Source organism: Macaca nemestrina, chromosome 8, assembly GCF_043159975.1.
Source record: "Macaca nemestrina isolate mMacNem1 chromosome 8, mMacNem.hap1, whole genome shotgun sequence".
Classification (NCBI taxonomy): Eukaryota; Metazoa; Chordata; class Mammalia; order Primates; family Cercopithecidae; genus Macaca; species Macaca nemestrina.
In genome coordinates this window covers 32,946,866-32,972,639 of record NC_092132.1, presented here as the reverse complement: position 1 = coordinate 32,972,639, position 25,774 = coordinate 32,946,866, and the positions used below count along the sequence as shown (strand labels likewise).

General features: G+C 35.7%; 1 protein-coding gene across 6 annotated transcripts in view; it reads right to left on the bottom strand.

Annotated features, from left to right (window-relative positions):
• Window positions 1-25,774, bottom strand: part of LOC105475960 (CUB and Sushi multiple domains 3) — a 1,218,758-nt gene that overhangs the window by 232,217 nt on the left and 960,767 nt on the right. For all 6 annotated transcript variants that reach the window (XM_011731490.2, XM_071067898.1, XM_071067897.1 and 3 more), the window contains one exon: window positions 9,454-9,570. In XM_011731490.2, the coding sequence (XP_011729792.2) occupies window positions 9,454-9,570 (117 nt within the window). The remainder of the gene's footprint in view (window positions 1-9,453; window positions 9,571-25,774) is intronic.

Here is a 25,774-nt window from a genome sequence, read left to right as displayed (position 1 = left end):
TGGAGAAACCCCATCTCTACTAAAAATACAAAAATTAGCTGGGTGTGGTGGCACGTGCCTGTAATCCCAGCTACTCAGGAGGCTGAGACAGGAGAATCACTTGAACCCAAGAGGCGGAGGTTGCAGTGAGCCAAGATCATGCCACTGCACTCCAGCCTGGGCAACAGAGCAAGACTCCATCTTAAATAAATAAATAAATAAATAAATAAATAAATAAATAAATCCAAACCAACTGCAGAGTGACCACAACAATGAATGCAATGAGTAAGATGTCTAAGTGATGACTACAACCACTAAAGGTCTTTTTTCTCTTGTTTTCTCTTAGTAACTGGCTCTGCTGTCTGCTGGCAAACTTGCACTTAGAGTTATGTTGCTTTGTGCTGCATTTTCTGAGTTCTTCCAAGTTATCACAGATTTAATCAATCTACATCAGATATTTTAATAACTGGCATTTAGAACCAAGGGTTGCGTCCTCATCAAAGTGACCCTCAGTTATATGTTTTAGTCTGGACTTATCTGTGTACTTTATAATGAATCACATACTTGATTCCAGCATAAACAGTGACTAATGCTAAGTTCAGAGAAACAACTCTTACTTTGTGGCTATTGGTGTCAAGCAGTCACCTTTTCTAGAGAAGACCCAGGGAAAATATTGATACCCTGTGCAATATATGGGCTCACTGGGTGGTGGATTGTGAGAAAGAAGAGCTACCATATGGTGTGCTGAGTTCTAAACTCCTGAAAGCAGATGACTCACTAAGACCCTATAAAATGCCTTTGCTGGCCGGGTGAGGTGGCTCATGCTAATCCCAGCACTTTGGGAGGTCAAGGCGGGTGGGTCACAAGGTCAGGAGATTGAGACCATCCTGGCTAACACGGTGAAATTCATCTCTACTAAAAATACAAAAAAAAAAAAAAAAATAGCCAGGTGTGGTGGTGGGCGCCTGTAGTCCCAGCTACTCAGGAGGCTGAGGCAGGAGAATGGAGTGAACCCGGGAGGTGGAGCTTGCAGTGAGCCGAGATCTTGCCACTGCACTCCAGACTGGGCAACAGAGCAAAACTCCGTCTCAAAAAAAAAAAAAAAAAAAAATTCTTTTGCTAGTATTGCTATCCAGGCCTCTGTTGTAACAAAGATTCTAATCCCCAGACTTCAGAGGAAAACACACATGACACCTATGTGAAACAAGGAATGAGTTGATGGAAACTTAAAATAAACCCAGAGTTCTTAAACCTTATAAAGTAACCATTGTTTCTAACCTTGAAGTTACTAATTTGAGATACTTTAGAGGAGGAAAATTATTAATTATGAAATAATTATGATTAATAATTAACATAAGCAGGGTAAGGAGACCTTCCCTCCTCTGAAGTTACATATAGTAACTCTTAAAGTGAAAATGAAAACAACAATAAACTACATACAGGTTGAAGAAATACAAAATTAAAAGAGAAAGATCCACAATTTGACTCAACTGGAAATCCAAAATTTACACAAAAACTTGTAAAGTAAAACTATGGAATGTCTCTAATTGGTTTTTGTGTCTCTACAACATGGGTTCTAAATTAAGTGTAATATCTACTGAGATGCACCACTTAGCAAACCTTCATGGCCTTAATCTACACAGAGGCTCAGTTACAGTTATTCCTGGGGATCCCACTAAATTTCAATAAGGCACACCGTATAATCTAAAGGAAATATGAAATAGAAAATGGTGAACAAAGAAGTATGCCTCATTTTAATCATCAGCATTATTGCCTTACCTAAATATCCTACAGTGGTCATGGAAGCTCTGACCAAAAAGGTAGTAAAATTAAATGAAGTCTTTGGCACTTACAGTAGGCTTGACAAATTAGGACTCTATGGACTTTTATCTTCAGTTAAAAGTTAGTTAATATGGCCCAGTGTAAAACAACATAGGTTCTTTAAAGATTAAAACCCATTATAGAAAAAGTATTTAGAGAAAGGGTGATTATCCCCACTATTTCTCCATTTAGTAGCCTATTTTAGCTGCTCTTAAGCCTGGAAAAAATTAATGCCCCCTCGTGGTGAATTACTGCAACTTGTATTCTGTTGTCTCACATATTAAAGGCCCCATAATCAATACTACTGAAATTACAGACTCTTGAATTACCAGATAGTAAATATTCTTTTATCACTGATTTGAATCCTATGTTCTGTTTAGTGCCTATTTTAACAGCCTCTCAGCCTTTGCCTTTTATGGGATAGAATACTGTGGCCCACAGTCTTACCTCACTACCCATGGGTTTTCAACAGTCTTTGAAATGCAGGTGGGGTGGGAGGCAGATCATGTTCAACCAATTGGCCAAGCCATGGCTTGAGATCTAATTATATAAATTATTCCCTCCAAATTAAATAATATTATCATAAGCACATAAGATAATCATATTTCCCTTCCCTAAAATGATAGGCTTAAAAAAATAGGGGTTTCCTTTCTTATAAGTACACAAATAATGTACTAATTTCTGCTTTTTTACATTAAAACAACCATCAATTAGAAAACAAGAGGCCGCGTGTGGCGGTTCACACCTGTAATCCCAGCATGTTGGGAGGCCCAGGTGGGTCGATAACTGAGGTCAGGAGTTTGAGGTCAGCCTGGCCAACATGGTGAAACTTCATCTCTACCAAAAATACAAAAATTAGCCTGATGTGGTGGCGGGATCCTGTAATCCCAGCCACTTGGGAGGCTGAGGCAGGAGAATCACTTGAACCCAGGAGGTGGAGGTTGCAGTGAGCCGAGATGGTACCATGTACTGCAACCTGGGCAGCAGAGGGAGACACCATCTCAAAAAAAAAAAAAATGTTCCCTTTTCTTTTCAATTGCTCCAAATCTAAAAAGTAATGACAAATAGTAAACACAACTTTTGAATAAACACATATATTGTGAATATTTGTCATTGTTAGATAAATTCAGTATTGAGAAAAGAGTAATAGTTGGTTTTGATGCAATTGTACTGTTAAAAAGTGAAGTGTCATATACTTTAAGTAAAAAATACATAAAAACCTTTATTGATCTTCTTAAGTACTCATTCATTATGGAAAATGTCATACTGGGAAAAATAAAATGCCAATAAAATGGTTTACTGATTGAACAAGCAAACAAAGGTAAACTAAAAACAATCTTTCACTAAAATATGGAGAAAATTAGTGGCAATAAATGATTGAATTAAGCAAATATGGAGAAAATTAGTGGCAATAAATGATTGAATGAAGCATAAAGAGAGGTAACCACAACATAGACTGTGTTGCTGAATAGTTAAAAAAAACCTCACAGACATAAGATCAAAGAGCAAATGGTCAAATATATGTGTGAATTTTAAGGAAAAATATACACAAAACGAACTGCTATTATTTTTAACATAAAAGATGAGAATAGTTACTTAATTTTTCATATGCAAGTCAAAACTACATTAGTAGGTATTTAAAAGTTCAGATGTCTAACGGAAAAACATGTATGTATACATTTAGAGATAGTATGTATGCATCTTATTTTCAATCCATTGTTTTACTTTTTTCTTCTAAATTATGAGAAGACCTAAATTCTCAGATTACCTTTTACAGGTTAATAATTCATGCAGAAATGTAAAAGATGTGATATTGCAAAAACAAATCACACTTATTAACCACTATGTAATTACCCAAGTCTATCAGCCCAAAATAAAATACATTTAGTGAATACAATAAGAATTGATGAAATAGTTGCTACTTATCACTGTTTTTAACATAATACTTAATAAAATTATATATTTTTTAAAATTATAATCTTATAATGTGAGTAATATCCTAAGGAAAGATGTTTCTAGGTTAACTGGAAGAAAAATACTTCAATGAGAAATAGGAAAGATAGCGGTGGTGAATAAGAAACAAACAAAATACATTTAAGTAGAAAAAAAGTTCAAGGTAGTGGCAGCTACTTTTTTAAAAAGCCTCTCCTACAGCAATATGCAAAAGGGTTTGGTAACTCTGTATACCATTTGCACATAGTAGACTAAATTGACAATTACTTCGGATGATATAGGGATTCATAAATTTGAAACTTATACAACCAAGAGACTGTGCCAATAATAAAAGATAGGTGAGAAGGTAGATTACTGGGGCAGATGTAAGGTTTTTATGCCCATTTTGAACATACCAAGTGTGAAAACTAGTCTTGGGAAAGAATAAGCTCTGTACACTAATAAATATGCCTTCAGGGTGTGTCTTCTAGGAGGTAGAGCTATCTGGAATGCTAAACACAAAATTAAGTCACCATCAACTATGCTGGATATCCTCAGGATGTTTTACATGTTGGAATTTTCCAAGAAATCTGAATGTCAGTTTGCAGTCCACATAGCTGATGCATGCTTTATACAGCAACTTATATTAAGATTTTCTACATAAAATTTTATATATATGTGTGTGTATAGATATAGATATAGATACATAGTTTGCCCTTCATAGTGGATTGAATAGTGTTCTCCAAAATTTATGTTCACCAAGAAGTCCAGAATGTCAGCATACCTAGAAACAGGGTTTTTGCAGACATAATTAGTTAAGGATCAAGATGATATCATATTAGAGTAGAGTGGGCCCTAAATCCAATAAGTGGTGTCATTATAAGAACAAGAGAAAGCAGAGAGACACACAGAAACAGACAGACAGGAGAAACAGTCTTGTAAAGAGGGAGTCAGAGATTGGAGTAAGTCAGTTATAAGCCCAGGAACCTCAAGACTTGCTGGAAGTCACCAGAAACTAGAAAGAAGCAATGAAGAATGCTTCTCTAGAGCCAACAGAGGAAGTGTGGCATTACTGACACATTGATTTTAGGCATCCAGCCTCTGGAACTGTGAGAGAATAAAATTAAGCCACTAAGCCTGTGGTACTTTGTTATAGTAGCCTTAGGACACGAATATGTTCTCTGTTACACATAATTCCTAGAAAATAAGAAGAGGATGATTGAAGAGAGATGGAGGTGGGAGAATAGGAAGGAATGATAATTCCAACAATATTTCATGTGACTATTTCAATATTTCATGTGAAAGTAATCCAGATATCATGTTGCTAATTGCAAATTATTTCTTCTGAATTATAAGGAGGTCTTCCCTCTGTTTTTAAAATTTCATCTCCTCCAATTGCCTCAAGTTTTTTTTTTTTTTTTTTTTTTTTAACCAATTGATACACCTCATATCTTCAGCTTTGTCTTCTCTACTTTCTCTTTGGGTTTTAAATTAAATACCCCAGTATCTGCTGGAGTAAGAGAAAATAAACAAAACCAAACATTATCTGCCGATTTACACTCTACTTTGACTGTCATCCTATATATTTATGTTTCTTCTCAGCCAGGATTGTTGAGATAGAAATCCACACATTTATTCCCAAATTTTACTAATTCCTCCCTCCCTGACATCTTATTTGGACTCCTATACTCTAGGTATAAGTATAATACATATTAACAAAAAAATCTCCCTCTGACAATGTTAACAGTTCTCTTACATTCTGAAGCATGTTATCTATACCAAATGAAAGGTAAAATAAAATTGGTCTTCCATGTTTCTGACCCTTAAATATAATTCATAAAGTCTTAAGCAACTAAACCACAAGAAAAAGCAACTGGTGATTAAACATTGAAAAATGAAGAAAAATTAAATATATTTTATTGATAGATAAGTAGGATTTTTTAAATCCAAAAAGCCAAATGTAATTAGTCTTATATGTAGAATGAGGGGAGTAAAATATTAATAAATGATATCCAATTGATCCATAACTGTTATTTTTCTAAGAATAATAAAACGAGTAGAATCCTGCAGGATGAATATTGCCAAAATCTGACTCCAATACCTGAATTCAAATGAAATTCAGTGATGCTCATGAAAACATTATGAACTGACATTTGTCTTATTTATAAAAACTAAAAGATGGCAATTGACTGACAAAGAGTATTTACTCAATCAACCAGTAAAGCGGAGTAATATGCACATATTTATTAGGTTGGTGTAAAAGTAATTGTGGTTTTTGCCATCAAAAGTAATGGCAAAAATAACTTACAGGCATTTAATTCTACACCAGGCAAAAAAAAAAAAAAAAAAAAAGTAATTTGGTATCACATGGCCTGTAAGAAACACAAGTAGCTCATCTGGAATTATCTGAAATAATCTGTTATCTCTTCTTACCTTGAAGGACTAAAAATGTTCTGTTAGAGTTTTCAGAGACAATCGTCATATGTAAAGTCATGTAGATCTTTCGTGGGTGATTTAATTTATTTTCATGTGTAATGTTGGTTATATGTTATTTTCTTTTTACATAAGGATGTTAGAGCCTTAACCCATATGTAAAATGCAATCCAGTCAATGCACTGAGTGTATTTGACACACATTGTGCTAAATCAGTGGTTCCCAACCTTTTTGGCATGAGGGACAGGTTTTGTGAAAGACAATCTTTCCATGGGATGGTTTCAGTGATCTACTTCAGATCATCAGGCATTAGTTAGGTTCTGATAAGGAGTGCACAACCTAGATCCCTCACATGCACAGTTCACAACAGGGTTTGCACTCCTATGGGAATCGAATGCCACAGCTTATCTGACAGGAGGTGGAGCTCAGGCAGTAATGATAGCTCACTTGCCACTTACTTCCTGCTGTGCGGGCCAGTTCCTAACAGGCCAAGGACCAGTACCAGTCCATGGCCCAGGGGTTAGGAACCCCTGTGCTAAATGATGTAAGAGTCATGTTCTAAGAGCATCTGCATATAAAAGATACAGACGAAGGAATTATTATAACTTGAGATAAATGACAGTAAAAGAAAAAAATGTGGGAAGTGATATGTGATGAAGTAATACTGAAAAGTAATAAATATAGCTCAATGTGGCAACAGAAAAAAAATTATGGCAAAGTGAGAATGAGAGGAAGCAGAAGCAAAATAGAAATCTGATTTGTAGAGATCCAGTAACTACTGCTTGACCATCTCTCATCAAAGAGGTAAAGGAAGGTAATAGGAAGGTAATAGGAAGAAGTCAACAGTCAGTATTTATTTACTTTCACTATCCTACTCCCAGAAAATTGTAAGGGATTATCAGATGATTGAATAGCCACTGGGATATAAAACCCAAAATATTTGTTTTCATGCTTTAACTAAATAACACAAATAGTTGTCTTATTTTAAAAATGCTATTTTTAAGACCTTAGTTCAATCTAATAATGTAGGTCATTTAATTTAACCTTTTTCGGGGGTGGAAGAGGGGACAGGGGATGTTTTATATGAATGTGAACATAAAGAAGAAGGTGTATATGTGTACTTGTGTATGCATACGACTTACTATGTTATTATGCCAATCACTCATATACATCAAATTATTATAAAATAGCCATATAAGGTGTATTTGCCATTGCTACTTTAGAGATGTGTAAGGTTCAGGCTGACAATGTGACTTGTCCAATGAAAATAGCAAGTAAGTTAAGTTGAGACTTAACCCAGAAATCTGACTTGAAAGCTGGCATTTGTTAACCCAATGATATTAAGCATGAAGTATGTTAGACATACTTTACATGTGTATGTATCTCTCTCATTTACTGCTCACATCTCTAATCTACAAACAAAATGATAGCAAATTTATAAATAAAGAGGCAGTCTCAAAGAGATTATGTAACTTGTTCAAAGGCAGATAGCTAACATGTGACAAGGCTGAAATTAGAATACAGGTGCTTAAATATATATGTAACTTAAAATGAAGAATGATGCAACATTTGTAAAATAAAATTAGTTTTTTACTAATAAATCAAAGTACACTTTGTTTTGTCCACAAAAAACAAGAAGATTCATTTAAAAATAGTTTTAAAAACCAACTATTATTGGCTCAACATAGCAGTTTTTTTAATATTAAGAGGATTAAATTCAACTTATATTAACCTTACAAAAATATAGATTTCATTCTTTAGGAATCTGTTAATTTACTTTTGTTTCAATTAGTACTTTTTCTTTCTCTTTTTGAGCATACATAGGCTACAGTAATACATCTCCAAGGTGACCAACATGTCTATTTGTCAGGACACTAAATGGCTAATTTTCCTCTTTCTCATTCCTTTGGCCACATGGCATCCCAAGAATAATAGGATAAATAATGGCTTCCAAAGAGGACTCAGAGAGCCATGAAGTTTTCTGGATAATAATTGTTAGGATTCTGACAGCAACCATGTAACATTTTTTTGCATCTGGGGAGCATAAAACTCTCTAGCAAATGAAGGACTCAAAAGGCAAAAAATAAACACAATTAAGGGAATGATATTTTTCTTTCTAAACTGTCATTCTCTTCACTATCAAAGAGCTCACCTTTGATTCAACCGATCGATACGCTAGGGGAAAGAAATACTTTGTAGAGTACAAAAACATACACTTTGCTAATGCTGGCATCATCACTCTATTTAAATGTTAAAATAAAAAGTTTAGTACTTCATTTCTGATGACAGTGCTCTCAAGTAAGTTGAAGATCTTGGACTTGTTTCAGAAGGATGAAAAGGAGGATATATAGGTATCTGGTTATAAGAAATTGGACTGGAAGCATCAGCTTATTTTATATCTCAGCAGCAGAAATGTTAAGTCAAGATGTTATGCAACTATCTCTAATGATAAAATCCATGTCCTTCTGCTGAAATACTGAGTCATCCAGACCCAGACATTCCTTATAGCTATAACAAATCCTTTACTATGTAACACAATGCTGTAAATCTAAATTGTAGAAGTCTATGAACTTTACTGCTCTCTAAATTTCCCTTGCCTATCCATCCATGAACAGAGCTTAATCTGGGTTAGATCCAGCTGGATCTCAGAACCAAAACCTTTAGAAGCCAGATAAGTGACTTCTAAGACGTGTGATCAGAAAGATGTGAAGGCAGCAAAGGACACATTGTCTTCTTAGTGCCGATGCAGAATAGATTGTCAGGTTGACAAGATGAGCTGAAATGTCCTTTGCTGTCTTTTTGTATTTATTGCTGTCCCTGAAACTAGATGCTTAAAACCAAAAGCTCTTCTTTCTGGAAATGTGTTAATAAACTATAAAATTGATATGATTGTTTTGTAAATACTTTTATTACTATTGTAATAGTTCAATATTTGACTTAATACATATTTTACAGAGCAGCCTTGGCTTTATGCTCTGGCAATTTCCCATTTTATAAAATTCCAATATGAAGGCACTTGCAAGGTTACTGATATACTCATTTTTAAAAATTAAAAACAATCCTGTTTTCATTTTTGTATTGTTGTTCACCTGTGTACTTGACTGTAAATTCAGATTGAGTAAGATGACCTCAAAATTGTATTATTACAAAACCACCATCTAAAAAGAATTGCAAAGTAAAATACTTTATGGATAGTAGGTATTTTCATTTAAAAATTTTGAATAGCATGTAGTGAAAAATAAAGCATGTCTGGATGAAATACTACATAATGAGTCGAATCTTACTTACCAAACTCCTTTGGAACTGCTATAGAATAAACACAATTATGTCCCACACTGTAATTTTTTGGATAGTTTGGTGATAGAACAGTGCCTTCTGAACCTGTTGAACGACTTCCACAGGGTGCTAGGAAAAAATGGTGAAAATATCAGTTTTAGAAAAAAGTTTAAAAAAATTGATACCATGGTTATCTTCTTCATATAAAAATATATGGCTACTGGAATTTAAGGTGTATAATTTATTTGCAACTTTTAATAAGATCTTCTAGTGTTAAATATTTAAAAAATAAAAAAGTGTACAAACAAAACTTTATAAGTATTCAAATTTCCTGTTCTCAGAAACAAAGTATGTAGTATAACAATGTTGTAATGGTGTTATCTAGAAATATAATAATGGTGGCCTAGCTTTCATTTGTGATAAGAGTGTGAAATTGATCATCTTTTTTATGATAATGATAAATTAAATATGCAAGTGGGAAATTGTATTACTTGCTGACAGGCTTTGAAATTCTACTCAGATTCAACACTATGTGTGAGACATGAATGGCTGTACAAACACATTCACCCACTCATCTAAGTATTCTACTTTCTCATCAACCTTTATCTGTATATATAATTTACCTTGAAATCAGAGGAGTTGTTGATGGTGCCTTGAGGCAGACTTATTGGCTACCTCAGGCCCAAGGTGGTATGTTAAAAAAAGAGAAAAAAAAAAAGAAAAGATGAGGGTGAAATTAATGTTTCTGATAAATTGTAGATGGGGGTTATTCACAAGATGGGGGATGCATTAGGATTCATAGTTCTAGAACTCAAGAGAGACCTGAGCTAAATGGAGATTTAATATAGAAAGCATATGGATGGTAACTGATATTCTTTAAGTGAATAAGATCACTCTGAAAAGTATGCAGAATGAGAAAAGATGGGCAAAGATGAGGTTCTGGGAAACACCAAAGGTTTAAAATCAGATAAAGAGTGGCTGACTCCAGAGAAATTGCTCTCCTGGGGGCCAAGGGAGAAGAGTTTCAGTGAAAAGCAAGTGTTCAAAGAGGTAAATGTTGCAAAGTGATTAATAAATGAAAAAGAAGTCTGAAGTCTGGGTTGACTTGGCAATGTGGAGTGTAAGACTGGAGTTTTTCTGCCCCAGGTCTATAGTTTGCATGAAGAGGGATTTTTTTTTTCTTTTTAAACACCTTGCCAGCTGACCCTCCTCCTTCACCCTTTGAGTACCTTTCTTCAGATTAGGAGCCGTCCTTCCTGCAGAGCACACTGTCTGGTGTGCTCTTGTATACTGTAGGTTTTTTAGGGTGCCTTCTGAGGGTAGGGCTGTGCCTGTTGCAGACAGCTAGTAGGAAGCCCACTGTCACTGCCCCTCATATTTTACCAGTATTAAAGCTGATAGTTTGATTTCCTTTGAAGTTTTGCAGGAAGGACAGAGTATAATTTATTACTCCCCTCAAACACCAAAAGGAGTTTTTCTGGTGCTATTAGTAGAGTAGTTTCAATTAGAGCAGCTCGCTGCAAGTTATAGCAAGGAGGCCAAATCCAGACTGTGGACCAAGAAAGGTTTTTAACATTTTTAAAGAGTTACAAACAAAACAAAAACTACAGAAGAATATTCAACAAAGATATATGTGGCCAGCAAAGCCCAAAATAGTATCTAGTCCTTTACAGAAGAAGTTTGCCAACTCCTGAACTAGAGTGGGGTGGGGGCAAGTAGGGGAGGCTAGATTACAGTTGGATGAAGAATAAATGGTATATAAACAAATACAAAAGTAACCAGAACTATGAATATAAATGGGAGGGAAACGTATAAAGTAGTTTGGAGATACAAAGTTGAATGAATGTTCTTTGTCGATTTAATAGGGAGGAAGGAATCATTACACAAGGAAAATCAGGATCATTGACCTAGAAATAAGATCAAGAACAAAAGTGCAGTGATTTCCATTAGATATCAGTAGTGATTTACCTCTGTGACTTGAGAAAAGGAGATTAGAAATAGATAGGTGTAGTCTTTATACTGGGACTTTATTGAAGTTAATGTCTGATTTTCCTTTTAAAGTGCACTGCATGCAGTGATGAATTAGGTACCTCCAGAAGAGTTATGACAGTTTGAAAAAGTAAAAACTTGTGATTAATTATTGGTCAAAGTTTTAAAATAGAGCAATACAGTATATTTAAAACACACACACACACAACACAAAAAGGATGTTGTATTGAGTTGAGTGACTAATGAATGTTCTGCCTTTTTTCCTTAACGTTCTATAGAAAGGTAATAAATACTTGGAATGAAACACACTAAAATTAGAATTCTCTAGAAAAACGCAAGAAATTGACAGTGATTATAATAACCAAAGATGCATCCCTCTCATCACTCATTATTGTTTGAGATTAGAGCAGTCAGGTGTTACTCTTATTTCAGTACTGATAACTTTATTCAACTGATAATGCTACTGATGAGAGAATCATTCAAGAATGGGCAGTATGTCTCATGTTAATTTTCTTTCTGATTTTAAGGTGCTCCAGAATTAAAATTATAATACTTTGAATGAACATGACAAAAACTATTAAACTCTTATTTTTATATTTGGAAAGTATGAATAGAAATGGAAACTTCTAACTCAAGTTCAGTTCTGTGACTTAGTCATGAACATTGTGCCATCCTATATTAACATGTGTCTGACAGCCAGAATTTGTTTTATATATTTTATTTTGTATAATTGACATTTAGGACAGCTTTTATTAAAAATCATATTTAGAAATATGAAGGTTCTTTTAAATTACAAATATATTATAAGGTTAAAATTTAATCACATGGTAGTATTATGCTAGATTCTGTTATTTGTACTTGTAACCATAATTTTCTGTTTATTCTGATGAGTGCCTACAGCGTGGCCTAATTTATAGTCAATAACAGAATATTATAGTGAGTGATAATAATTATGCAGTGTGTTATTATAAATAAGGGAAAATTAACTATGCTCTGAGATACACATCTATTGTAATCTGTTTTATATTAGGTTGGTGCAAAAGTAATTGTGGTTTTGGGCATTACTTTTAATGGCAAAAACTGCAATTACTTTTTCACTAACCTAATATTCATAAAATATAAATGGAATAATAATTAAGTCAGGCCAATTTCACAGATTCTCCTAATATTGGTCTCCAGAAGCTTTTTATATTCTTACTTCCTGTTTTAATGTCATCTTATTGGCTAATCGAGAAAAGGGCAGCTTTTATCTTTCTGGCTCTTACTCGGCTGAAGATAAAAGCAAGTCAGACCTTTGGATTCTATTCTTATTTTTGCTATTTGACATATGCCACATATACCTGTGGACCTTTTGTCAAATTGGCTGTTGTTTCTCTAAACAGCCTATATTCCTTGTAATTCATTAAACATAAGAACCCACCTGTTCCTGATTATAACTTATGTAGTTAATAAATCCATATTTTTATTTTTTAATTTATTTTTATTTTTAGTTTTTGAGACCAAGTTTTGCTTTTGTTTCCCAGGATGGAGTGCAATGGCACCATCTCGGCTAGCTGCAACCCCCACCTCCCAGGTTCAAGAGATTTTCCTACCTCAGCCTACAGAGTAGCTGGGATTACAGCCATGCACCACCATGCCCAGCTAATTTTTGTATTATTAGTAGAGATGGCGTTTTACCATGTTGATCAGGCCGGTCTTGAACCCCTGATTTCAGGTGATCCATCCATCTTGGCCTCCTAAAGTGCTGGGATTATAGGCGTGAGCCATTGTGCCCAGCCTAAATCTATATTTTTAATAGTATGTTTGTAGAACATTTGAATTTAAGAAGATATGGTTCTATGATTAAGTAAGTGTGGGAAACACATGAGTGAAGGACTTGAGACTTTAGTAAGGTTTAGGGAATATCATGCTCTTTCTCACAAACTTATTTGATCATGGAAAACTTTTTTACATGTAATATCTTACAGAACCTGCCTCCTTAAGAACATACTTGACAAAAGGCCAAACTGATGATTCTAAAATGTGTTTTCTTTTGGTAATAATTTTAATGTTTATGTAATTGATAACAATTAATTGTAATTTTGACACACCAGAGAACTGTGTTTTATGTATATCTATAGAGCCCAACAACTTAAAGATTGAAAATGTCAAACTTAGCCTACTTATAAAATGCCATTATTCTAGATTTGCTCTCCCTGACTCTTGGGGTCCAACAAAGAATCAATTTGTTGCTCATAACCTTATGTGATTTATCAGCTTCTCTAGCTTCTCTGCCTCTGTAACTGTCACAGTCCAGACTCCCATCAATTTCTGCATGTGCTCTTTGACTCTCAGCTCCACTCATCACCACAAGTTCATACCACTGGTAGCACTTTTTCTAAAACATAAGTCTTATCATGTTTCTCTTCTCTTCTCTTCTCTTCTCAGGACAGGGTCTGTACATAGTAAGTTCTCCATAAATGTCTTTGGGTGATTAAATGAACTATACCTGCAAGACCAGGCTACTATAAAATAGTGTTCCATAGTCAGCATATAACATAAACATTTCATTTGGTAGAAATTATCCCAGAAAAAATCACTTAAATTTAGTACAGAATCTAGATACATCCTCTTTCAATAAATACATATAAGCCTATTTTTTTTTTCTTTCTGCAATTGAAATTTTTGCTTGTTCTTTGCTTGATTACTGTGCTTTACATTTGGGGGCAATACTATATGAAAGATATGTATCTTAAACATTAGAAATGTATCCAATGGTAAAATGTTTATAATATGACTGCTATATGGATTCTGGTTTTTATTGAGGGAACAGCAAACCCAGGTCTAATACCAAACCCATAGTAGCAAATCCATGCTGATATAGTTTGAATGTTGGTGCCCCCCCAAATCTCGTATTGAAATGTTGGAGGTGGGGTCTGATGGGAAGTCTTTGGGTCATGGGGACAGATCCCTCATGAATGTCTTGGTGCTGTCCTAGCAATAGTGAGTGAGTTCTCCTTAGATCTGGTTGTTTAAAGGTATATGGCACCTCCTCGTTCTCTCTCTCACTTCCTATCTTGCCATGTAACATGCCTGCTCCCCTTTTGCCTTCTGCCATGATTGCAAGCTTTCTGAGTCCCTCACCAGAAGCAGATGGTGAAACCATGCTGCTTGTACATCCTGAAAATCCATGAGCTAATTAAATCTCTTTTCTTCATAAATAACCTAGTCTTGAATATTCCTTTATAGTAATACAAACAGACTAACAAATTGATAGCAAAATTTGACTAGAAAAATTCATATGAAGGTGACATGGTTTGGCTGTGTCCCCACCCAAATCTCATCCTGAATTCCCACATGGTGTAAAAAGAACCAGGTGGGAGGTAACTGAATCATGGGGTCAAGACTTTCCTGTGCTGTTCTCGCGATAGGGAATAAGTCTCACGAGATCTGATGATTTCAAAAAGAGACATTCCCCTGCACCAGCTCTCTCTCTCTCTCTCTTTACCTGTAGCCATCCACGTAAAATGTGACTTGTTCCTCCTTACCTTCCACCATGATTGTGAGGCCTCCCCAGTCATGTGGAACCGTAAGTCCGATCAACCTCTTTCCTTTGTAAATTGCCCAGTCTTGGGTACGTCTTTATCAGTAGCGTGAAAACGAACTAATACACAAGGAGTGGGGTGCTACTATAAAGATATATGGAAATGTAGAAATGGCTTTAGAAACGGGTAATGGGTAGAGGTTGGAAGAGTTTGGAGACCTCAGAAGATAGAAAGATAGAAAAAATTTGGAGCTTCTTAGAGACTACTTAAATGGTTGTGACAAAAATGCTTATAGAAATATGGAGAGTGAAGTCTACGTTGATGAGGTCTCAGATGGAAATGAGGAAGTCAGTGGGAATTGGAACAAAGGTCACCTGTATTATTCTCTAGCAAAGAATTTGGCTGCATTGTGTTCATGTCCTCGTACATGTCCTAGAGATCTGTACAAACTTAAAGTTAAGAGTGATATCTTTGGGTATCTGGCAGAAGAAATTTCTAAGCAGCAAACCATTCAACAGGTGGCCTGGCTACTTCTAACAACCTACTGAGAGTGGCAGGAGGCAGCCAAATGCCCAGGAAGACAGGAATGGGTCCCTGGTGAAACCCCACCTTCGAGCAAAATCAGCTTGAAGACTGAAAGACCAGACTGCTGGTCCTAGATGAAACCTGCGACCCAGAGTGAGAACTTCTGTTGCTGTTCACCTGCCCTTTCCTAATTGATTCTTTCTAAAAAATGTCTTTTAACCAATTGAATGCTGTCTTTTCCAATAGTACCTACAGCCTGCCCCTCCCCTATTCTGAGGCCATAAAAAGTCCCAGACAGCTATGCAAAGAGGAGAGAACTGCCTGACTGTGAGATTGGGGGACCACCTCCTGCATCCCCTCTCCACTGAGCACTGTTCTGTTGCTTAATAAAATTCATCTTCACCCCCCTCACCCTTCAACGTACAGGATATCCTCCTTCTTGGGTTCAGTACGAGAGCTAGGGAACCACCAACCATGGGTACAAACTATAACAAGGGCAAGCTGGGACACATCAGCGTGGCTGAGTGAGGCCCGGGTGGGGTGTCGCGGGCCAGAGATTCACAGCTTTCAAAGTGATGGAGAAGAAAACAGCCTACATTACTATAATTAGCTACAGGAGCAAAGAAATGACTTAAAGTTGGAGCTTATATTTAGAAGGGAAATAGAGTGTAAAAGTTGGAAAAATTCACAGCCTAGCCATGTGGCAGGGAAGAAAAAAAGCATTTTCAGGACGGGATACAAGTGGGATACAAGCTTGTGGAGCAATGACTTGCTGGAGAAATTAGAATGAGTAAAAGGGAGCCAAAAGCTAATATCCAAGACAATGGGGAAGAGGCTTTGAAGGCATTTCAGAGATCTTTGAGGCAGCCCCTATCATCACAGGCCCAGAGGCTTAGAAAAAAGAATGGTTTCCTGTACCAGGTCCATGGCCCTGCTGCCTGCCTTGGGAGGCTGCTCCCTGCATTCCAGTCACTCTGGTTTCAGCACTTGGCTCAAAGGGGTCCAGGTACAGCTCAGGCCATGGCTCTGTAAAGTGCAAGCCATAATCCTTGGCAGTTTTCCCATGGTGTTAGGTCTGCAGATGCTCATAATGCAAGTGTGAAGGCTGCTCGTCAACTTCTACCTAGATGTCAGAGAATGTATAGAAAATCCTGGGTGCCCAGGCAGAAGTCTGCTATAGGTTTGGAGCCCCACAGAGAAACTCTATGACTGCAATGCCAAGGGGAAATGTGGGATTGTAGAACCTACACGAAGTCCCCACCAAGGCACTACCTCATGGAGTTGTGGGAAGCAGGCCACCACCCTCCAGACTCTATAATGGCAGAGGCACTAGCAGCTTGCACCTCTGCCTGGAAAAGTGGCAAGCACTCAACTCCAACCTTTGAGAGCAGCCACATGGGCTGCACACTGCAAAGCCATAGAGGCGGGGCTGCCCAAGGCCTTGGGAATCCACCCCTCACACAAGAATGTGGGACATGGTGTGAAAGAAGATTATTTTGGAACTTTAAGATTTAGCGATTGCTCTGTTGGGCTTCAGACTTGTGTGGAGATTACTGACCTTTTCTTTGGGCCAATTTATCACTTTTGGAATGGGAATGTTTACCCAATACTTGCATTACTATTGCATCTTGAGAGTAAATAACTTGTTTTGATTTTATTGGCTCATAGGTGGAAGGGCATGAGTCTCAGATGGAACTTATGACTTTGGACTTCATGCTGGAATGATTTAAGACTTTTGAGAACTATTGGCAGGGGATGATTGTATTTTTCAATGTGAGAAGGATATAAGTTATGAGGGGCCAGGGACAGAATGATAGTGTTTGGATGTTTGTCCACTTCAAATTTCATGTTGGAATGTAATCCTCAATATTGGAGGTGGGGCCAGGTAGGAGGTGTTTGGGTCATGGGGGCAGATCCCTCATGAATGGCTTGGTGCTATCCTTGCGATAGTGAGTAAGCTCTCCCAAGATATGGTGGTTTAAAAATGTGTGGCACCTTCCCCCTCTCTCTTTTGCTTCCTCTCTTGCCATGTCATGTGTCTAATCCCCCTTCACCTTCCACCATGATTGGAAGCCTTCTGAGACCCTCACTAGAAGCATGGCAGACCACACTTCCTGTAAAGCTTGCAGAATGTGAGCCAATTAAACCTCTTTTCTTCATAAATTACCCAGTATCAGGTACTCCTTTATAGTAATGCAAACAGATGAATACACAGGCTAATATCTTATCAGTCTAAGGAATATGCTCATTTAGTGAGTGAAGTTTTATCCACACAGTGTAATTTCTTATTTTTCTTGTTCTCTATTCTTCTATTTGTTTAATTTTAAAAAATTCTCTTTTGGCTTAATTTGTTTAATTTGATTTGTATGAGTAAAACGTGTCCATGATCCAACTATATTACATATATTCTTGTTATACACCTGAATTATGTATGCATTGATACAGTATATAGATGTAATATTTCTGGAGAAATCAGACCATCACACCACAACCAGGTTTTAAGGTTTCTAATCATCCACTGAAAATACCACTTTGAGCAGGTGTATGTATGTGGGATGAAGGAGCAAGACAGAAGAAGGAGGAGGAGGAGGAGGAGGAGGAGAAGGAGGAGAAGAAGAAGAAATGTATCACTGAGTGAATTAGAAGAAATTTCAAAACATGTATGTGGGAGAAATGCTACTTGAATGTGCAGGTATCTTAGAGACATTATAATACAGGCTACATAGCCTTAAGCTACTTGCAATTTCATATCTGACTCTTCACTTGTTTAATGTATAATTTATTATCAAATATACTCTATAATGAAAATTATTATATAATGTATAAATTATTCACAGAAAGCAAGTTAGGTACTTTTAAAAGTGATGACTTCTTGCAGGTCACAAAAGAGCAATGTGATATATTAAATCAATAATTTACTAGATGTGGTCTGTGACTCTTTCAGTTTGAAAGAACTGCTGTACCTTACAAAACTGCTAGTATATTTCTAGTAAATTACTTATGCATTGATATAGCCTGATTGAATGTCACAAATCATAAATCTAGTATAGAATATATTTGAAAGTTATATCTCCCATGGAGCATTTTTTAAGAGAAGGCTTTCCTAACCCTTAAGCTCTGTGAGATGAATTTGAATTCAGAAAGCTATTAGTACCAATCTTGACTTTAAAATTAAAATACTATTGTTTGTTTCTTCTTTTGTTCAAAAATTTGATCTTAGTGAAAATATCTAACTATCCAGCCATTCCCTTCATGCTTCTTTTTATGTCTCCCCTATAACAATAGGTACTTAATTTTGTTTATCTGCCTTAAATGATAAGCCTTCAACAATGCTCCATTACATGTGAATTGACTTTGTTTAAATTTCACACTTCTTTTTAATACTAAAAAAAAAAAAAAAAAATCCGTATCAGTGTGGTAATCAGTGGCTTATAAACCATTTTAATGACTCAATAATTCAATTTAGTAGGATATAAGCTTTTACATCTGTCATCTCACTGATTGCCTGGATTCATTCATTAGATTTTCCTGGCTAGGGAGCCATCACCTTCATCCCTCAGTGCTCTGTGAGCTGTTTTCTACATCAGAGAGTGTGATCTTAGAGAAAGAGTCATTCTATGCCAAAGTCCTATGAATAGCTATATCCTTGAATAGATCTTCCATGTTACCATATACAAATTCTACTACTAGTAACAGTTTTGGAGGGCATAGACAGTTAATGTATGATGCTATGTGACTCATTTTGTACCCCAATTTTAAAAATTGAAATATAACTTACATACATAAAATTCACTGTTTTAAAGTATACAGTTGAATGCTTTTTAGCATATTCATGAGTTTTAAAACTAACACCATTTTCTAATTTTAGAACATTTCCTCCGCTCCCAAAATAATTTCAGTACCCATTAGTAGTCACATGCTGTTGTCACTATCCTCAAGTTCCTGGAAATAGCTAACTTTTGAGGAAACTGTATGGGAAGATAATTTCTTAAAAGATTTGAATTATTGGCACTTTTTGAAACTAAAATACCTTTTTATCACATAGTTGATGTCTTACTGCTTTTTAATGATGAAAACCTTTTACTATTTAAAGAAATTGCTTAAAGCAACTAATAGTTTAAATGACTTTAAAGGGAAAAACACTCTTTAATAATTTGTTAACTTCTACCAAATCGCTTCAAAAATGTTGTTTTCTTGGGAACGTTTTCTCTAATTTCCAGACTTTTTCAGAAGCCCCCATTATATAGTATTTCATCAATTACTTTTAGGGGAGTAAATACAGTTTGTAATTTTGTATTTATTTTGTATGGCTATTTGATTAATGTCTATATCTATCTCTAGTCTATAAGATCTATCAGATCAAAGTTTCCATGTCTTCTCTGCATACTATTTGTACCTCTGGAGCCTAGCATAGTTGTTGTTTTTATAATAGGCTTCCAATAAATATACGCTGTATTAGGAAAAAAGACAAAATATAAGTTATTAGTATCTTGCTATTGACTAAATACATGGAGTATAAAACTCATAGACTTAAAAAAATCCTTCCATTTAGGATAGCGTGGTAGAACACAATATAAAACAGCACATTGGAATCAGGTTTAGGTTTAGGCTGGGCACGGTGGCTCATTCCCATAATCCTAGCACTCTAGGCAGAGTCAGGTGGATCACTTGAGGTCAGGAGCTTGAGACCAGCCTAGCCAACATGGCAAAATTCCATCTCTACTAAAAAAAAAAAAAAAACTTAGTCAGTCATGGGAACAGGTGCCTATAATCCTAGATACTCGGGAGGCTGAGGCAGGAGAATCACTTGAACCCAGGAGGCAGAGGTTGCAGTGAGCCAAGATTGTGCCATTGCACTCCAACCTGGGCAACAGAGTGAGACTCCATCTCGAAAAAGAGAGAGAGAAAAAAAAAAGGTTTAGGTTTAAATTCCAGCTTCAGTCTTTACTGACTGAGTAGCCTTAGGACAGAGGGAAATATAAACTTGAACTGAAACAGTAAGTGTCTGTTAGATCTGGTATATAGCGTGGGTTTAGGTAAAATGAATTAGGGAACTGCCCTGATCTACTCCAGAATCTTCTGCTGGCAATATAATGAGGCTTTTATAAGGCCTTAGGAAAATGAACTAACCTCATCAATCTCAGGAGGATACAAAGCTTAGAAGTAATAGCAGGAGAAACTTTCTTAGTAGTTTGCCAAACTGCTCCCTTGATAGAGGTAGGAAAACATTTAAGTGATCCTGCATTGAGCATTGTCACTCTCTAGGAGAAGCTCATGGCTTTTATTTTCTTCTCTTAATTTTTATCTAAGGATCAAGAGCAGAGTACTCCATCCCAAAGAAGAGGAAGCCATAACGTCAATTCTACTGTTTCTCAGTGATTGAGGTCACTGCCTGGCTGTTGAAGGTCAAGATGGATGTGGTTCTCTATTTTTGTTTAACTCTTTATCTTCTAGAAGCCTGGGGTGAAATAAGACTACTAGTACCATTGGCTCTTATTCCACCTCAGACTTCTAAAAAAGAGAACGTGGCCCGTCTTCCTTCCCTTATATTTCAGGAGCTCTTCTCCTTGTTCCAGAAATTTGGATGAAGAAGAAAAATGTCTGTATTTTCTCTAGACCTAACTGAATTTTTTTTTCTAACTGAATTTCAGCATTTCTCTTTATTACAAATGTAGGTAACAAAGCACATGAATAGTAAAAGTTAACTGGGACTTTACCACCAGTAGAAATTATAGATTTTTTATATTGCATTATAATTGTTTCAGACACCTCAAAATGTTGTATATGCTCATCACTATTGAAAATTATAGTAGTTATGAGACCTCTCACTAGAAGTTCTAATTTACTGCATTAGGTAAGAAGCATATATATCCTCACATAAAAAATGTGTATTTTTAATTTTAGTTTTTATATATTATAATAACTGTCTTTAAATATTATTGATTTCCCCTCTAAGCCTATGTGCTTTATTTTATTTTAAGCACTTAAAAATATTATTCTAATAAGGGGACCATAAGCTTCATTGGAGTGCACAAAAAGTTTAAAAAAACCCTGTTCTAATTAGGTTACTCCCAAACCACCATTCTTTCTCTTTGTCATGCTCTGTCTATTCTTTCCCTCAAGAGAGATTGTCTCAGAGATGGTTGTTGTGGCCCAATAAAATCTGGAAAATATTAGTTTAATTGAATGATCCTTTTTTTCTTGCTCTTTTGTCTCTTTTCCCAACAGGATAGATCAATTGTTCTCTGAATCAGAAAGGTCCCAAAACTCAGGTTTGGAATTTAGGGAGTAATATCCAGTTTTAGGGTTAGCTTAAGCTTAAGACTGTTTGGAACCACAGTCTAAATACAGTTCAGCTTTCCTCACTAACTCTCCTATTTGGTTCAGTCTAACTCACTCGATTTGTGGTTTTGGATTAGGGATCAAATTTCCTGCTGCAGAAAGAGCTCTAACTTGTCTTCTTTTAAGCATACATCTCCCTTATGCATCTTAGAGTGCATTGTTTGCTGGTTAAAGTGTAAATGTAAAACAATGAAGTTTCTTTGTATACTAAAGGGGAGGGAAGCAACAAACCTACTCCCCTCCTTTAGAGTTTCCCTTAGAAAACATAATCAGCATACCTTTTGATTTTCTAGTGCAAGGTCACCAGCCTTCTGACCCTTGAACCTTCTGACCCTTGAACCTTCTGACCCTTGAACACATACTTCTGACAATAACTGAAGGTTCTTACTTGAGGTATACCAGAGACAAGGCACATCAATTGGTCTATCAAGAAGATAAAATAAAATTTAATAACTCCTTTTTTACCCTATTGTATAAATCTGTGTGATTCTGTCTAGTCTTTGTAGTGTCTTTCATAGACCACCTGCAATGTGCATTGCATTCCAGATGTGCTTATTTAATAATAAAACTAATTTCTTTCTTTTCTAGGTTTTGTGGAACAAACTCTATTAGTAGGATTTTTAGTTCCCCAACAAAAGTAAAAATTTGACTATCCTTAAATTTCTTGTGTTATTATTACCTTAATACCATTTGAATCTTGCCGTGCCTTCTAACAATTACTGTTATATACTTTATTTTCTTCACTTGTAAGAAGAGAATTACTAAGTTTATTCAATATTCATATATATACACACACACACACACACACACACACACACACGGTTCAGTAAAACTGACAATACATCAGGAAGGCACATTTGAGGTCTCACCTAAATGTAGACTATATGGTAGTGGAGAATGGGGTACATCTTCATACAATGAGAAGCCATGTGACTGTCCATCTGGAGATATGGTTTAAATATGAACCCCAAGTCAATGGTAAAAATAAAATGCAGATTGAGCATCCCTAATTCAAAACGCAAAATCCAAAATGATCCAAAATCTGAAATTTTTGAGCACCAACATGACATTCAAAGTTCATGTTCAAAGGAAATGCTCATTGGAACATTTTAGATTTGGGATTTTCAGATTAGGGGTGCTCAACTGGTAAGTATAAATGCAAATATTCCAATATACAAAAAAATGTGAAATCGGAAACACTCTAGCCCAAGCATTGTGGATTAGGCATTCTCAACCTGTATACTCTGAATGATAGGCATTGATTTGCAAATTGCTTCCTACATTGGCTGCTCCACATAGTATGCCCCAGAATCCACAGCAGGAGGGATTTGTTTATAACAATATTAATGATTAATGATTCTCTAGATTAGCATCTAGGAGGCAAACTGGAGACAGAGTGTATGTAAGAGTGTCAGAAAAATAGCAAGTGCTCAGTAGCATTAGCCTCTCTTTTTGTTTCCATTTAAATAATAATTTCCCCCCATCATATGAAAACAAAATATGCTTTGGTTTTATCACAATGCAATACAAAATACATTAAAATACATTACGCTTCTCTATCGAAAACCTTTCCAACACATAATCTGTGTATTTTATCCATGAACAAAATTCCTGTGTGCTGCTGATGAAAAGCAGGTATTTGATGATACACAGACATGTTTTAATTATACTACATGCTTAAGTGATATCAAATGCCAATGGCTCAGTATATTAGATTAGATAATCTCTATATGCACTGATAATGAAATGAGACTCTAGACTTATTTCACACCCCCCAAAAATTTTGTAAACCTTAAGGACATTTGACATAAAAATAACTGAAATAAAAGTGTAGTTATTTATGTCTGAATTATATATACCCAAACAATATGATTTCATTAAAAGTAAGGCATATGAGGTTACCAATTAGAGATGACTTTAAAGTTGGAAAGCTATAATTATAAAATTGATTTCTTATTTTTTGGTTTGTTTGTTTCAAAGTTTTTTCTTTATCACTCCACATATACTTGGAAGTTGAACAGAGAATGGTGCCAGACCACTGGATGTCTAATCTTAACATATTTGCATTTAGGCACTTTTGACTGAACTTAGAGGTCATCAGTGATTGAATTACTTAAATATATATATATATGTGTGTGTGTGTGTGTGTGTGTGTGTATGTGTATATATATGTGTGTGGGTGTGTGTGTATATATATATATATATATTTTTTTTTTTTTTTGCAGAATCCAGATCTTATATCAGCATAAGTGAAACAAAGGTATTGAAAAAAACAGAGCTGGCACTGGCTAATATATCTATATAGGCCTTTGTATACTGTTCAGAGTTGCATTTTAGATGAAATACAAAAATGCACTTAAGATGAAAAATTTTATCAGGTTTTTTTTTTTGTTGTTTATTTGTTTGTTTGATTTTTTTGTAGGAATTTACATTCTCTTAATTCTCATACTTAGCCTGGAGGAAGATTTCAATCTCACCACTTATTCTTAGTGCCATACATCATTTGTAAAACACTAAACCACTTAAAATATTCCAGGCACTCTTTGGTTCTGGAGATACAAAAAGGCCAATACAAAGTTCTTTGCAGAATTAACCAGCCTACCTATAGGGCAGTGATTAAGATCATGGCTTCATAAGAAGACTGCTAAGCATGTGTGACTTTGAACAAGTGGCTGAACCTCTCTCTGTGTCTTGGTTTCCTCATCTGTAAAATGAGAACATGAACAGTCTCTATTTCATGGCATTATGGTGAAATACAAAATAATGTGTAATATTATTATTACCAGCTTGATACAGGTAAGCTGTCATCTGTCAACAATCCTCCTCCCTATGCTCTTGTTCTACTGAATTGCTTGAAATTCCACCAGCATTTCCTATTTGCTCTTTGCTTCTACATGTTTACATACGCTGAACCCGAGTTGTGAAACACATAATCTCTTTATGTCCTGTGGTTCACCTAGTTTCTTATTATTTATACTTTTAAAATTCAGTTTATGTATCACTTTCATAAGGAAGCTTACCTGATCTCTCTTCATAACAAGATCAGATGTATCTCCATGCTGTGCTCACAGTACTGTTTTTATTTCTAGCAATGGACTTTACCTGTCTGTATCTCATCAGATTATAAACTCTCTAAGGGCAAGGACCATGTTGATTTCATGTTGTTATCCCCAATTTTTAATGCAGGACCAGGCATAATGGTACTTTTAATACCTGACTAACAGGAATCAACAAATGATCTTTTCTTTGGAATAATTGGTGAACTAGTAGTTCATTAACAGTCCAAATATGTTTATTCTTAGGGTCATATATTATAACTGCCTATTAATTGGATGCTCACTGTATGTTGTAACAGTGGAAAAGATTAAGAATATTTCATTCGTACTGTGGTCAGTACTCTCTAGTTTAATGATTTACCTTTCAAAGTTATGAGGTCCTGAAAGTACTTTGGGCTTTACATACATCAAATAAATCCTTATTCAGGATATAGAGTTGCAATTTTAGAATAGATATTGATTCTGTCCTGGGAGCTCTGAGGAGCAGGGGGATGGTAAATAGGAATTTTCTTCTAGTAAGAAGACAAGAGATTAGATGCCTGAAAGAAACGAGAGAGCTAGCCAGCCAGAGAGCTGGGGTAAAAGTAATACAAGCCGAAAGAACAGCATGTGCAAAAGATGTGGGGCAGAAGTCTGATCAGTGCTTTGAAGAAATACCAAGAAGGCTAGTATCACTCAAAGAGTGTAGCAGAGGGAGGAAACAATAAAGAAGTCAGGGTGTATATGAGAAGATGAAGTAGAATTTTGGATTATAGGATCTTTGGCATTTATTCTGATTTGGGAAGCCATTGGTGGATTTTGAGTAAATATGATATAATCTGAACTATGCTCAAAAGATGACTGTATTGTTGTTTGGAAGATACTATATGGAGAACAAAGGAAGGAGAAAAACTAGTT